The sequence below is a fragment of the Desmodus rotundus genome, chromosome 10 (genome assembly GCF_022682495.2).
Source record: "Desmodus rotundus isolate HL8 chromosome 10, HLdesRot8A.1, whole genome shotgun sequence".
Lineage (NCBI taxonomy): Eukaryota > Metazoa > Chordata > Mammalia > Chiroptera > Phyllostomidae > Desmodus > Desmodus rotundus.
In genome coordinates, this window is record NC_071396.1 from 108,946,557 (window position 1) to 108,962,084 (window position 15,528).

At 51.3% G+C, this 15,528-nt stretch overlaps 1 protein-coding gene across 1 annotated transcript in view; it reads right to left on the minus strand.

Annotated features, from left to right (window-relative positions):
• Positions 1 to 2,494: 2,494 nt before the first annotated feature.
• Positions 2,495 to 15,528, minus strand: part of RTTN (rotatin) — a 98,981-nt gene continuing 85,947 nt past the window's right edge. Inside the window, exons 41-49 of the mRNA XM_024580522.4 lie at positions 15,167 to 15,272; positions 14,332 to 14,429; positions 13,120 to 13,197; positions 11,942 to 12,068; positions 9,838 to 10,040; positions 8,324 to 8,591; positions 5,327 to 5,430; positions 4,294 to 4,363; positions 2,495 to 3,386 (exon numbers count right to left, since the gene is read on the minus strand). Coding sequence (XP_024436290.2) covers positions 3,301 to 3,386; positions 4,294 to 4,363; positions 5,327 to 5,430; positions 8,324 to 8,591; positions 9,838 to 10,040; positions 11,942 to 12,068; positions 13,120 to 13,197; positions 14,332 to 14,429; positions 15,167 to 15,272 — 1,140 coding nt within the window. The 3' untranslated portion in view covers positions 2,495 to 3,300. The remainder of the gene's footprint in view (positions 3,387 to 4,293; positions 4,364 to 5,326; positions 5,431 to 8,323; positions 8,592 to 9,837; positions 10,041 to 11,941; positions 12,069 to 13,119; positions 13,198 to 14,331; positions 14,430 to 15,166; positions 15,273 to 15,528) is intronic.

Here is a 15,528-nt window from a genome sequence, read left to right on the forward strand (position 1 = left end):
GCCCCAGGAAGGGCCTCCGGCTGCTCCAGGGTCACCAGGTTGCCCCAGTCCCCCGACCCTGGAGCCCCCCACCTCACGGGCTCTGCAGCCTCCTCCTGCTCTCGGCGGGGATGGCAGGCACACCGGGTAACAGAGGAGCAGGGGAGCCCATCGCCACTCCTGCCCATCAATCTGCCTCATTCGAGGCCTGTCACAATCAAGAAGCAGATCGGAGGAAACGGGGGACAGCCGGGCACAGCCCCAAAGGCTAATGATGGAAAATGGCTACACACGATGAGCCTGCGTCAGACCACACGGGAAAATGGGTGACCTGCAGCCACGTGGGCAAACTGGTTTTCACTCCACTCTGCACAGCACACTGAAGAAAAGCCCGCCCAGACACTCACCCGTGAAGGCGGGTTAGAAGAGTGGGGGAGGCTCCCACTGGGGTGCTGACAATTCTAGCCGTTTCCTCTGTTTTCACAACCAGCAGCCACCTCCTCCGAACCACCAAGGGGCTCAACCCCAGAGCCTCCCTGTGGTCAGTGCCCTGGCTCACACGGCCCGGCCTCCCACACACCCCCAGCTCAGACACACTCTGACCCGGCACGGGGACCTCGGAGCCCACGAGCGACGCACTACCCCCTACACCTGTTCCCCGGCTCTTTGCCTCAACTAGGGACACATGGGAGAAAAAACGCTTTAGCAATCGAGAGTCCCAGGGTTAAGTCCTGATTTCATCACTAAGTAGCTGACTGACGGCCATGTTCACGTTCCAAGCAGTTTTCTGTGAAACCGGGGATTAATCAGCGGTTCTCAAACTGCCGGGGTCACCAGGGGCAACATCCACCCCCCGGGACATGACGACTGTGTGTCATGGGGCCAGGCCTCCGCACTTCCACAGAATCCTGAGAGGCTCTGATGCAGGTGGGTCCTCAAGGTGACCCCACAGCAGTCACCCCAGGGACCTTCTGCTCAACAGCTTCCCCTGGTTGTCTGGACACGGTCTGAGCAGACACGGGTTGTGAAGGCTGACATCCGGGGCCCAGAACACCGCAGGCCTCTGAGGTTCGCGCCCCTGGATGCCAGCAGACACCAGGGTGTGTCTTGTGAAGCCATCAATTCTCCCTCCTTCCTGCTGAGGTCCTTCCAGGCTTCAGCAGGTAACACGCCTGGCGCGGCTCTCACTGCTGCTGGGTCACTGTGTCCCCCCAGAACTATCTGGAACTGCCAGGGGAAATAATCACCAACAATTCTTCCTGATTCCAAGGACACGAGGCAAAGCACGCCCTGACAGGTCAATCAATCAACCAATAGGTGAACCACATAGGAAATGGTCATTTCCTTAAAGAAACACGTTTTTGTGGAAAAACCGTCATACTTATAAGATCCAAACACAAAGGCAGGAATTTCAACAAGAAAAAGAAAAAAGGAGGCAGCATAGCATAAAAAACCTCAGGCTTGGTCCTGGCCAGTGTGGCTCAGTTGGTGGGAGCACCATCCCATAAACTGAAAGGACATGGGTTCAAATCCCAATCAGGGCACATGCCTGGGTTGCATATTTGGCCCCAGTTGGGGTGCAAGTGAGCAGCAACTGACAGATGTTTCTCTCCCTCCCTTCCCACTTGTCTAAACTCAATAAGCATGTCCTCCTCAGGTGAGGATTAAAAAAAAAACAAAACAAAAAACTCTCAGGCTTATTAGCACTTACCCTGGGTCCAATCACAGCTTCACTAGTCACCAGCCACAGACAAACTACATAGCCACTCTGAGCCTCCCTTTGTTCAAAGTCAATTAGGTTAAAGAAGTGTTCTCAGAGTAGCACCTGGGACACTGTACCAGTTCTTTAAATAAAAAGTTACAAAGAAACCCACTATTCATTAGTGAAGGCTTACAAGGTAATACCAAGAAAGTGACATAAAATATAAGAAACCAGGAGAAAGGGTAGAAAACATTCCTGCGAGTCCTGCTCTTAGAACCGGTTAATTTTTCAGAATGTGGTCACATCTGCTGCTTCAGATGAACCTGGACTGCCCAGGTCTTCTTTCTTTTCTTTTTTTCTTTTTTTGGATTTTTTTGAAAATTCTTTTTTTTTTTTTTAATTTTTATTGTTATTCAGTTACAGTTGTCTGCATTTGCCCAGGACTTCTGAACTCCCTAAATCCACGTGCCCGTCTCTAATCAACAACTCAGAGACACTGCAAATTCCGTCTGCTGCTACTCCAGTACTTAGCATATATTTCGTCCTCATGCTTCCAGCCTAAGTAACACCACCGGCTCATTGCATTGACAACAGGAACTTGCTAACAGCACTTAATTTTCCAAGAAATGTTAATTTTTTCTTATCAACCAAAATTCAATTAGAAAACTTCCCCCTAAATGAATGTGTGTATCTGTGTATGTGTATGGTGCACCCATACGCACCAGCTTTTACTTTTGGCCTTCTCTTCTTACTTTGAAGTGTTTGGAAACTGCTGAAAGTGGACTGATACAGATTTCGGTTCTGAGTCCCAAAGGCCGCACCAGAGCAGGGAGGTCGTGGGGAGCTCGACAGGGTGTGTGCCCGGTAGGTTTTCAGTCTTGCTCTTTGTGGTGTTTGGGCTGAGCTGGAATTTGAACCCAGGCCTGTGTCACCGAAAACTACTTCTTCCTCCATTATTACACAGCATTTCAGAGGTTGAAAGATAAAAAGAATAAAATAAATAGCTTTACAAAACACAAAGGAAGGAGTTAATATCACTAAAAACTGCAGAAAATAGCTATTCACAAAATTATACACATTTATATACAAATATCCCTTCACGATCGTGTATGTTCTGGAAAATCTAAAGGTTTAAAAGACAAGGGTCTGTAGTGACAAGAGCCAAATTTAATGTAAAAAAGTTACAAAAGGAAATCAGAATACGACGTCGTCTTTCCATCCCTAAAATTTATGCCCATGAGATGACAGAAGTCTGCAGGCAGCCATTAATCATTAGTCAATTTCCAGTTTCTAGAAATATTTCATTTTATTAAATAACTGTTAAATAGGATTTTTACAAAGAAAATTGCATAGAGAAAGGTGGTCTCCAGAACCTTCTGTGCCTTTTTCTATGTCACCTTCTGGTCAGTGGCTCTCACCTGGAGAGAGCAGGTGGGAAGCGAAGGGACGGAGCTAGACACCACCAGCCCCGTGTCCCGGCAGGAAGAGGGGCACCAGCACCTTGTAGACGGCTCGCCTGTCCTCGGGCAACAGCTGGGCACGAAGCTGGCTTCTCGACCGCTCACCTGCGCGGCTCGCCTGTCCAGCTGCCCCAGACACAGGGCGGAGCACCTCCGTCCTCATGAACAGGCCAGCTGCTGAATGAGGTTCTCAAGACATTTCAAATAATAGGCACTTAGAGGGTTTTCTTCTGAGTTTGTACAAGCTGAGAGAGAAAAATAAGAGTGTGGAAGAGCAAGGTGATTAAACTCAGTGCTGCACCTGAGAGTGGCCAAAGTTCTATTTAACTCCTTGACGGACTGGCATTAGGACATTTTATGTTGTAAAAAGACAGGGAAGTTACAGGATTTGTATTCACTCTCCATCACCGGGCTGGCCAGAGTCCACACTAGAAGCAATGCACCTCCTCGACGGATGCCGCTATCTATGACCCACATGCTCTCCCTCCCAACACAGAAACACCGACTGCAACTCACTCAGTCAGTCATGACCTCCAGAAGCCCGTGGTCACAGCTAGAAACAACCCGAACGAAAAACCCACAGCCCCTTAGGAAAAAGCCACACTACAGAAACATGTCTGAGCACAAAAACTGGTCGGAGAACAATGCTCACGGAAAACTGGTACCACTTAAAATGAACAGCGCGCTTTAAACGGCAAACCCCGCCTCACGTGGGATGGAATCGCTGGGCCCCGTGGACGCAGGGGCGATGGGCTCTGTTTGTGGAAGGCTGACTCAACTGCCAGGTCAGAGGCAAGTTTTCTGGTCAAGGTCAGTTCTGATGGGGCCCAGTGCTTATCATCCAAAAACACACAGCAGCACAGGGGGGCCACTGGCAAAGTTTAGTGCAAGAAAAAATGACTTGGAAGAAGATCACAGGCATGTTTGAAGGAACTATTATATTGCATTATTTTAAAATTTTAGAGTGAAAGGCATGGGCCCAATACCAGACCACTGTACGGTGCTTCGACTGACAGCCTCCTCAAACGTCGCTGTCAGAGGGCAGCGCAGAAGAAACTGTTCTTTTGCCAGGACTGTCCAAATACTTCATTAATCAGAGCATTCACTCAATACCTTCCAAGTTTAACTGCGATCTCTCACAATGAAACTTACTTTTCTTTGCTAAGGAATATGCTTCCTCCACTCTTCTTTTTATCGATGGATTTCTCAAAGTCGTTTTCGCCTGGGGAGAACATGGGACGGCCCACGAGTCAGAGCCATTTCCACAGGTTCAGGGTCAAGACAGTCACTGAGCCCCCTCCCTCTCTGATGGGGTCCCTCCTCGTCTGTCCCATGTCCTTGCTGCCCTTTCCTTTCACCGTCTCCCTAATTTCAATTCACTATTTTAAACTGCTGCATCTTCCTTTTAGTTCTTTCTCACTCCCTCAGACCTTGGGGTCCGGATCGTGTCCCGTGTGACCAGCTGGCCGGCAGAAATTTACTAAGTGACGACAGAGCGCCGAGCCCTGTGCGGAGCCCCGGGGCCCAGGGTGAGGGGGGCAGCAGCAGCCCCTGTCCCGTGCGCTCAAGTGCCGTCCAGTGGGAAGAACAGCTGCCCAACAAGCGACGGCAGCTGAGAGAGCCCATCGGGGGCGCTGGTCTATGCTCACACTGTCACTTGGCCACTACTGAAGCACCAGGCATGCACAGGTCTTTCTCTCAGGAGTGAGATGTCTACACAGAAAGAGGAGACAGAGGCCGGAGAGAGCGAGCAGGTGTGGGTCCCACCTGCTGCCCTGGGGGAGCCTGGGCCTCAGAACTGAGCTTAGTCCAAAAGTCAGCAACCACAGGCACCAGAGGAAGGGAGACCCCATGACGGCATAAAACTTGGTTATCTGGTTTTATTTCAAGATGCGTTTTTCCTTGACTCTTCTTTGGGCATAAATAACCTGTAATAGCATCGCACCAATACGGCAAAGCAACTTACACAAACGGGGAAAACTCACTGTAAAGAGAGAGACCCTTCTGCAAGGAGACGGGCTGGCGAGAGGGTTAGGTGGAAAGGGGCTGACCTGCGGTTTGAGCGCCGTGGAGGTGCGCACAGGGCCCCAAGTTGGTTTTGCCCATGCTGATGCTCCCCAGAGGCCCCTGGGGGCCCGAGAGGTTGGTGTTGCCCCTGGGTACGACAGAGGTCTCACAAACTGACCTTTTGGTAATTGTGGGTCAGAGCCCAGAGGGCAGCAGCCCCGATCCTCTGGGTGCTCGGACTCTCGCTCTCCAGGCAGGCGGCCAGCACGCTGATGACTTTTTCTAGTAATAAACACAGAAAAGGGTTCGGTCCCAGACATGACACTGTGTTCTCATCTTCGGGGTCGGACCATCTTCCTACGGCGGGGCACGAGGGAGGACACCTGTAACAGGCTCCACGACCGACAGGGAGCAGCCCCCTCCCACAAGGGCCCACCCACTTACAGACAACAGTGGAGGAGTGAGGGATTCCACACTGAGTCGCACTAAGGAGCTCTTCAATTAGAGCTCACACGCTGGTGTGAGGGAAAACAGATTTGCTCTCGTGATAAATTATAAAGAGTGTTATGGGAGCACATCCACAGCACGGGCTACTGTGTAAACTAATAATCCAGGATGGCAAGAGGTAAGCCTTTCACAGAGGACCAAACGCTGCAGAGGAACGTGCTTTGCTGCGGTCCTGTGTGTCGCAGGGAAAGCCACGTAGAGGCACGTCCTCACACAACACGGGCCCTTTGTTTGCGAAGGCAGTGGAGGGCGAACGCAAGCCTGGGAACTACCCGCAGCAGCCTGCCCTTCCCAGGGAAGAGCCAGAGAGGTCCAGGGCCTCAGGGACGGGCAGGGTGTTTCAGAGCAGCACGGGAGCCTACTGGGTTATGTATTTTATTTCCATAGGGTGAGATTTCAGAGTCGCGAGACACCTGTCACTGGGACTCAGCCCATGCCTCGGCCACTCCCTGCCCTGCCGGTGCCTTTGGCTGCAGTGCCACCCGGCTGGGGGCAGAGTCCGTCTGCTCCCCGGGGGGGATCCAGCCACAGCGCCACTTCATATGAGGGCTCCACAAACACTAGCTGGATGAAAGCTCCCATACTTAGAGCAAACACAATGCTGGTTCAGTGATTCTGTCCAGAGATTTTCGAGACGTTTTAAGGAATTCAAAGTCTTTTACAGAAAAAATAAAAGCAGCTGCTCCCTGAGGTGACCTTGGAGCAGCCAGGGGTCAGAGATGGGGCTCCGGTGCTGCCCACACCCAACAGCTGCCCCCTCACCTGCAGGCTGGTCCCCGCTGCTCCCACAACAGGCCGCCCGGGACTGGCCCATTTCAACAGCTATCCGACCACTCCCGTCCTAGGAGCTCGCACTCGGGGGCACAGCACCGAAGTTCTGCCGGGGCAAGTCTCCATTTCCCCTTTTCCTCTCGTTTCTGGCAGATTTACTCTGTGTCTGGAAGCGGTTTATTTTCATTTACCTGCTTGGAATTATCTGAGTCTCTTCAATCTGTGAATCTGTGTCTTATAGCAGGTCTTACACGCTGAGCCGTCATCACGTCTAACAGTCCCTTCTCCTCCCTCTCCTCGGAGGACTTCCACCGAACTTGTGGCTGCCCATCCCCACGCCTCTGCAGCCACCACCCCTTCCTCTCTCTCCTCCATCTTGTAACGGCCTCTCCCCGTTCCAGCGCTCTGGGCTGCATTCTGGACACTGGCCTCTGACCAGTCTTCTACTCCTCGAGTCTCTCCTCGGCTACCCCAGACGCCGCCAGGCCTGGGCGTGAGTTGCCGTACTTGCCGCTGAGGCTCCACCTTGCTGAACTGTGCGACTCCCGCAAGGGTACGAGTGCTGACGTTGCCACCCAACAGCTGGCCGGCGGCCGGGTGCACCTGGTGTGACTGGCAAGTACAATGTGTCAATTACTCTAAGTTTAAACACCTCCACATGGCGAAGCGGTTACCGTATTGGACAGTGAAGTTCTCAGAGTTGTTTGGTTCTTATTTCAAATCTCTCCACTCTTCAGTTTCCTATCCCCGTAAGTGTTCTCAAGGTTTTCACTCACTTACTAAACAGGGTATCCTCAAAGCTGTTTCTGAATCTGTGTTTTGCAATGGCAACATCTGAAGTCCAGCCAGGTTCTCACTCCTGTGGCCCTGTTTCCTGAGAAGCTTGGTCTCCTTCAAATGTGCACAGGTCAACAACACTTTCAAAAACGTACGCGTGGAGGCTCCCAGAAGATTAGCATGACCCTGTCCTCCATGCACCAGAGTGAACATTCGCTTCTGCAAAGCACCCACAGGCACTGTCAATTGAGGGCCAGCCCGAGCCCAGGTCAAGGGCCACCCAGGCCATGCGTCTCCGGGTGCACGGCTCTCGGGGGGTGATCTGTTGTGCCCAGTCTCACACTATTCTTTCCTTTATCATTGCCTGGATGAAGGTTGGGGGACCAATTTAATTCTGATCCACCCTCTTCCTAAAAGGTTGGGTCTTTGGAGCTCCAGCTTTACACAGGCAGGATGGCCCCCAACCTCCCTGTCACAGGGAGTCTTGACTCCCATCCCCGACCCATCAGCGCTCCTGAGCAAAAGCCCGAGCACACAGGGTTGGCAACGTCCTTGGAGCAACGGGCATGTTTCTGTGAACTTCTTCCCTCTCTGGGCACAGACATTCAACCAAAGCTGGCCTGGCAGTTTCCCTCTACCTTCCCACTTCTGAGATGGTTTCAGAGGTGAGTTTTAACCTGTGCTACCTGGAAGGTGGCGGTTATTTGCAGAGGAGACACAGCCTGACCAGAAACAAAGAGTCCTCAGGATCTAGTCCAACAGCCAGGCCAAACCCCATGGCCCTGCACCCCAGGACCGTCGGAGCCACACGTCTGAGCCTGCCAACCAAAGCCGGCAGTGACCCTCACCTGGCAGGTGGCGAAGCTCGTGGGCTCTGCTGAGCCCAGGAAAGTTTCTTTGGGGCTGGAGCTGTACCTGGTTCGTCTCTGAGGACAAGCGTCACCCCGGATTCACTCTCTCTGGTGCCCACTGTGCCTTCCACAGAGTGGGGCTTAGTGAACACCCGGAAAGTTGCTTACACAAGGATGCTGTGGTTCAATCTGAATGGACTGTGCTATGGACCGCCATGCATATTGAAGGCCGGGCGTGCACACGGCTTGGTGTACAAAGAGGCACTCACCGTTCGCCAGGACCCTGGGCTTATGGGCGGGGCTGAAGCAGATGTTGTGGAAGATGAGGAGAGGCAGGCACGGGCCGCGGCGGTGCCGGAACCTGCTCATCTCCGCCAGCAGGTCCAAACAGCCGTCGAGCCGCAGGATCATTTGCTGCCCATCCTCCCCGAATGACACATTCAGGAGCAGCTTCAGCCAGAGCATGGTCAGGTGGCTGAGGTGTTTATTTCCTCCTTTTGGCAATGCGAGAGACAGAAAGTTCTGTAAGAAGTTAGTCTGTGGGTAAACAGAGAGAACGTTATTTTCTTCGTCCCTCGGAGACCAATTAACGAGCCTTCTGCTCTTTTTCCCAACTTCAGTGTCTCCTTCCTCCAGAACCTTCCAAATGCTCCGTTGACACTGTTTCCAGGTATAAGTGGGAAAGTTATGGAGAACAAAATAGTGCTCAAGTTTTAATTCTCAGTAATTCCTTTCTGATGATGGATAAAGTAGTTACAGTCAGCTCTTAATTATTTAGGATTGATAATTCAGTTTGGGGATTATTTCAGGCCTCCTGAGTTTTCTCTGTCTTCTGGCACTTTTGCTACTCGTTAAAAGCTATCCTGTGGGGAGAAGCAAAACCCACTGATGGTTGCCAGAGGGGAGGGGACTAGGGTATGGGAGGAAATGGTGAAAGGGAATACGAGGTACCAAATTCCAGTTATAAGATACATAAGCCACGGGAATGCGAAGCGCAGCACAGGGAAACGGTCGATAATATTGTAGTAACTTAAGGACGTGTGGGGACAGAGGGGTCTACACTCATTGAGGTGGTCACGTCGTAGGACACGTAAACATCCAATCACTGTGTCGGACACCTGAAACGTGTACTAGTAAGTGCAACACAATTTAGCATGTACAAGAAGTAACAGATAACGTGGTCATGCTTAAATTTTAGGGATTCTGTTGAAACACCCCTAAATGTAGTCTAACTGGACGGGGCTGTACTAGAATTTACTTCAACCACTCAATCCCTTTTAAATTAAAATCAGTGAGAAGTTGGAGCACTGGCGTCCCAGGAGACTGGCAAAATCACCTTTCGTCATGAAGCAGCCAGGTCTAACTCAGAGAAAAAGGGGCCGTGATTTCTTAAACCATTTTGACAATGTAAATTGAACTGAAATTGTCACGGCTCAATTTGCTCCTGTTTAAAGACCAATATATTACTTTTATGATCTCAAATAAATGTAAGACAGCTGCCTTTCATTTCAGGGTGATAAAATACAATCCAAAGCTAAGAAGATGAACTAAAAGGAAATGGTCTGATCAAATTCCAGCTTCTGCAATTCTCCTGTACCAACTTTCAACCGGCTTTAAACAAAGGGAACCTCTCAATCGTTTTCTCGCCCTTTCAAATCACACGTCTTGAAATTGAACAAATTAACCCGAGAAGCTGAGGCCCAGAGTTTTCACGCCTGCCCCTGATGGGAAGGGACATTGCTCTGCTGCCCGCTGACGGCGCGGAGGGTGCGCAGGCACTTACTTTCTGGATCAGTCCTCTGCAGTCGTGTGACAGGGCCAGGTTTGAAAGCAACATGAAGACCGTCTGCTGGACGGCGGAGCTCCCGAGGGGCGCCTGGGAGGCCAGCTTCAGCACACACAGCATCAGAGAGCTGCCGGGGCCGCCCCTGCACACGGCCGGAACAGGAGATGGACCAGAACTTGACCAACAAAGAGAACTGCAACCTTAAAAATAACAGCTTGTCACGACGGCTTCTCAGTTTCGCCATTTAGTTCAAAACCCCCTAAGTGGTCAAGCCCCTCAGTTCACGCAACGACTTGGCCATTGACCTGTGAACTGCAGGCTGGCACCCAGGGCTGGTGCCGACTGCCCAGCGAGCCTAGTGGACTTGCTGTCCTCACGAAGGCCCTGTGATCGCAACAGAGCGCTGCAAAAGCCTAGTTTACTTTTTAAAAAATAAAATAAGCATAATAGGGTTTTTAAATAGTTCCCAAATAAGAGATCGAATCAAACAGGAAAAGAAGTTTAGAAATGGGAGGTAACTTGGTCCTATGCCTTCACTTCCTGGAAGGGAAAGGAACACAGTAGTGCTGGGGTGTGGGGGCAGGACGGACGCCACAGCCACAGATGCTGGATGAGGACACCGCTCAGAGGCCAGCGGCCCACTCGGGCCACACAGCTCGCAAGCAGCCACAGCCAGCAGTGGCACCCCCGGTTCTCCAGGCTCTCGTGCCTTCTCAGTAAATCCAACAACCGCCTGGGAGTTACCAAGTGAAAAAGATGGTCACAAAGGAACCAAAGTGCCGGACTGTGATGCAACAGAAGCAGAGGCTGGTAACTGGGGGGGCCCAGGCACGGAGCCGGCTAAGGTATAACCACGTTCCGTGAGATAAACTCACGCAGGGCCAGCACACTCAACAAACACACCGATCTTCCCGTGTTCACACTGCACAGTAGTGTGCAAACACCACCGTTCCCACTCACTGTTACACAAAACTGTCACAAATGGTGCGACTTTGCTTGGAAGCAAACCAGATAGGAAAATAGTAAGTTTCCCCCTCAGTTTAGTTACCTGATTACATTCTAATAGTTACATCAGTTTTAAGTATGAAAGTAACACAGATAACAGTTTCAAAAGATTGATATTAAAGTAAGTGGATTTTTTTTTTGCTCAATAGTTAGCCACTGATTCTTTTTTCCTCCTTCCTTCCCTAAACCCTAAACTGAGGGTTAAAGGGGCAGGCAGAGAAGGCACTAGGGAGACGCATGCCCCGCACCCCACAGGGAAAGCACCGGAGCTCGAAGGCCAGTGTGGTCGGCCACAGACGAGCTGCGAGGACCCCACAGGCAGACAGCTCCAGAGGGCAACAGCTAATCTCAGCTTTGCATGGGGGCTACATGGGCTCTGATCTGCTGTTGAGTTCCAGTCCTTTCTCTGTACACCTTCCACTCTTTGGAGATCCCGGCTGCCGAGCTGCTGAATGTGGACGGAGAAAGCGCACAAACTTGCTGACCTGACCGCCAGCAATCCCACCCCACCTCCCTAGCGGGCGTCCTATCCCTCCACTCAAGCAGCCGTTCGCGCACCGTCTCATCTCTCCTCACACCACCTCCTCCCTGTCTATGCTTGCCCTCAGCTGCTGGCCTCCACAAATGCACAGCCCGTAGTAGGTGCTCAGTAACACATCTGGCCCAGGAATGAAAGGAAAGGTGTCCACCTGTACCAACCATCACCAAACCCCCCGTATCCAGAACGACCTGTCATCAAGCCAGTGCCCTGCCCTCAAAAGCTATTAAAGTTCTAAACTTTACCTATGTTTTAAGGACTAACATCATAATTTTCACTCTCTCAATTTTCCTATGAAGTTCAATTCCCCACTGATAGAATCAGGCCAGTTTCTCCCTCTCTGTTCCCTGCGCTAAGTCACGACTTCTCAACAACATACGAGCGCACCTGTCTGCTCTTAGATACCTACAAGGAAGCGAGCCTTCGGCCAGCACACCCTCGATAAGCAGGAGAAACACTCCGAACCGTGTGCTGGTTTTGCCAGCCCACTTTAACAAGAGCGCACGAAACTGGGATTTTAGCGCACCAGATTTCTGAAAGGCACGCCGGGCTCGTTACCATTTGGGAAATTCGCGGTGTAGACGCAGAGCAGCTGCAGGGCGGTCTGCATCAGTGAGTCGTCCATCAAAAGCCAAGGCCAGAGAGAGTGCAGCACGGGCACAAGGTGGGCTTCAAGCGCTGCTTCCTGTTGCAGACAGGAAATGAGGGCAGATTGGTCTGAGTGCAGGAAAATGTCACATCAAATCAAACCCAAAACAGCAGTCCCCAACGCAAGCAGACAAAGACCGAGTTTATCCTCGTCTTGTGAGTGCGAGCTGGCACAGAGGCCTTTGCCCCAGGACGCCCTGTGGGCTGGACCAGTGTCAGGAAGCACCATCCACACCTGGAAGGCCAGACAGAAGACTTACATAAGAAATGGAGCAAAACAGCTTCGAACATGTCAGTTAAGCAACACAGTGATATCTCACAACAGTGAGCAAACTGTAAACGCTCTGATATGGTTAAGAAATGGGATTTTCTGCGTAAGTAAACACTAATCAACTCTGAGCTCTCCCTTCTGCCCTCTCCCCCCTTGTGTGTATGTGTGTGTGCGCATATCCGGTATATGGGGATAGATAGAAATACATCAATCAGGGGTATGGGACTGTTTTTAAATCACTGCTCACAGACAGAGCGAGCAGGCACCTCAGGGGCTCCGGGCCGAGGCACGGAGCCAGCAGGGCCAGGAGTGCAGAGCCTCCCGAAGAGGCGGAGAGCATTTCCGCTCAGAAGGTGTCCTCCGCTCAGCAGCGGCAGGCGGCATTTCCACACAGACGCAGGAGACACGCTCATCCTCTCTCCTTAGGAACACAGACACCTCCACTTACTCCCTTGGAAAGCTGTCTGACAACCCACTGCCTCCGAAACTCCCGCCTCAAAAGACGTACGTAGTCATTCACTCCATCTCAGCAAAAACAAGGGAAATGCCTGACGGGACAGAAAGGGGCGCACGTTTGTTTGAGCCACCTGAAGTGAAGTCTCAGTGATAAAAATGCGGATGTGATGGGAACTGTTACATCAGCGCTGAGGAATAAGGTCAGGGGCACCGATTTTGAGAACAGAGTTTAAAGGCCAATCAACTGTGCATCTGAAAAACTTCAAAGGGTTTTCCATTTCCCTGCCCATGTATCTCCTGCAGAAATGAAACTGGCCCGTGCCGGCACTGCTAGGAAAACTTGAGAAGTAGCTCCACTCACCTTACATTCTTCATTCTGATACAGACAGTTCCTTAGCAGCTGCATGGCAGTGCCTAACTCCTTAGCGAAACCTTCCTCCTGTTCAAACAGAGCGGTTGAGAAATGGGAACACACAATGGCACAGTCCGCGTTAGGTCCCGCAAGTCCCGGTCCCTCAGGCCCCAGGGCAGTGCAGCCACGTCCTCACCACACCTGACCCCATCACTCCAAGGGGACTGAGACGCTCCTGAGCTCTGAAGGGTCACTGCATCTCAAGAAGTGCACCCACCAAGAGAAAGTGACTTCTGTTCTACCGAGCACGGAGAAACTGAGATATACAATAAGCTCCCTGTTTCATCTCAACAAAGTGAAGCAGGTATCGACTGGTATTCAGTCACTTCAGGTGTTGGCTGGCCTTCTCAACGATGACATGAAGGGCCTTGGCCGAGAGAGGAGGCAAGACAAGAAACGGAAAGCCATGTAACAAACACCCTGCATCAACCAAGGGATGAAACGTGGCTTCCTCTCAGTTCTAACCAAACACAGCTGAAACTGGCTATTCCACAGATGGCTCTCCAATGGCCTTAGTCGTACACACGCATGTGTTATTTATGGATTCATAAATGCACACACTTCCATTTCTCAAGCAGCCTGTGTGGAAGTTATAACCACAGTTACTACTACTAACCATTGCTACTGAATAAAACTGTGCTATTTCAAGTTTACATAAACGTGCAATTTGAACGTGAGTCCAGCAGAAGGAAGGGATGATCAGAGGTCAGGAATACCTGCTCTGCAGCCCACCAGACCGGGGCAAACCCTGATTTTATCGATCACTAGCTGCGAGACTGCGTGGTCGTGAGCGTGCCTGGGACGGTAAACGGGAAAGGGTTAGAGCAGTCTCTGCCGGGGTAGGTCGGAGCTCACTCCTAGTGTGCCTGTGCTCACTCTGGAAGATTGGTTTTGGTGGTGTAGTATCATGCACACTCCAAAATGTTTGTAAGAGCAAATATATGCCTTTCATTAAAAGATCTTCAAAGGAGAACTAAGACACAACACAAAATCCCCAAAACCGCTAACATAGCAATTCCGCTAATTTGTCTGACTGTGCCTTCCTTCCAAATCTGACACGCATGTGAACCCAATGTTGGTGGCATTTCTAGGCACCAGGACACTGGCAAGAGGCTCCTTCCCGCGGCTGTGCATTCGTCCCAGAGTTAGGGAATCCTCTACCTTTCTCCTCAGCGCTGCTCTCCCCGGCCTCAGGGAGTCGAGGCTCAGCTGGGCGTGGATGTGCTTCATCTGCACAATGCAGCTGCCTATTAGATTGGCTGGAAGACAAAACCCAAAGCTAGCAAAAGGACGTGCCGTTTCCAAGGGAGTTAGAGCCACATGTATCAGTCAAACTCTCAAAAACACATTTTCCATTGCTGGCCAACTTCACTTTAGGATTTTCAGGGAGTGAATAATGAATCAGAGGAAACAGTGTAAGGAGCTAACAGGCTACTGCCGGCTTGGTTCCAACTCGGCACAGACTCCCGAAGTCTGAGCTGCATTCTGAGAAAGGCACCCCTTGTTTCAGTAGCGGGCCCACCGGAGATCAGTGGGCCTGACGGTGCTGCTGCTCTCGCTCGACTCTCAGACCCGGGCTCTCGCATTCCAGGTGAGACAGTGCAACACCCGGGGTGCGGGGGTGGAGGGGTGGAATTTGTATCGAAATACGGGATCTTCTAATGCTGTGGATACCACCATCAAAACTATGTTTTAATTTTCAGGTGTGTGACATGTGTTTGTGGCTACTAATATTTAGTTATTAGTAAACTAAGTGGTGTGTTATTTTTTAAGCCTCTATAATATTTAGAGATTTTCAAGAGCAGGAACCACGGCACACACACAAAATCCATATGTATGATCTTATTATGTCATAGGTAACGCATGCTTAACTATTTTTAGTGACCCTGAAAATGTAAGTTTTTCACACTTAGAGTCAAAGGAAATTAAAACGAACAAGCAGCAGCACCTGAACTGACAGCATGCCCCACGACAGGTGCTGCGCAGCGCTGCCCACCTTTCAGGGCGAGCCTCTGTGCCCGTCGGCTGACGGCCAGCAGCGCCATCAGTGCGCGCCCTGCCACGCTGCTCAGGGTGTCTCTGGACGGCTTCCTTCCACAGCACTGCAAAGAGAGCACAGTGCCTGCACGTCATGCCCCGCGTCTGGACCCCTGCCTTCCCCTGCCCACCTGCACCCGCACCCGCACCCAGCAGGGTTTCCGTCGAAGCTGCCACCCTCAGGGGGTCCTGTTGCTGAAAAAAACAGACCCACTGCCCCCCAGGGTTCCCCCAATCTGGATCTGTCTGTCTGCCCCTCACGAAGACCATACCTCGTCTCCCCTCCTCCCTGCTTCCCAATTACTGCGTGCTTGAGCTCTA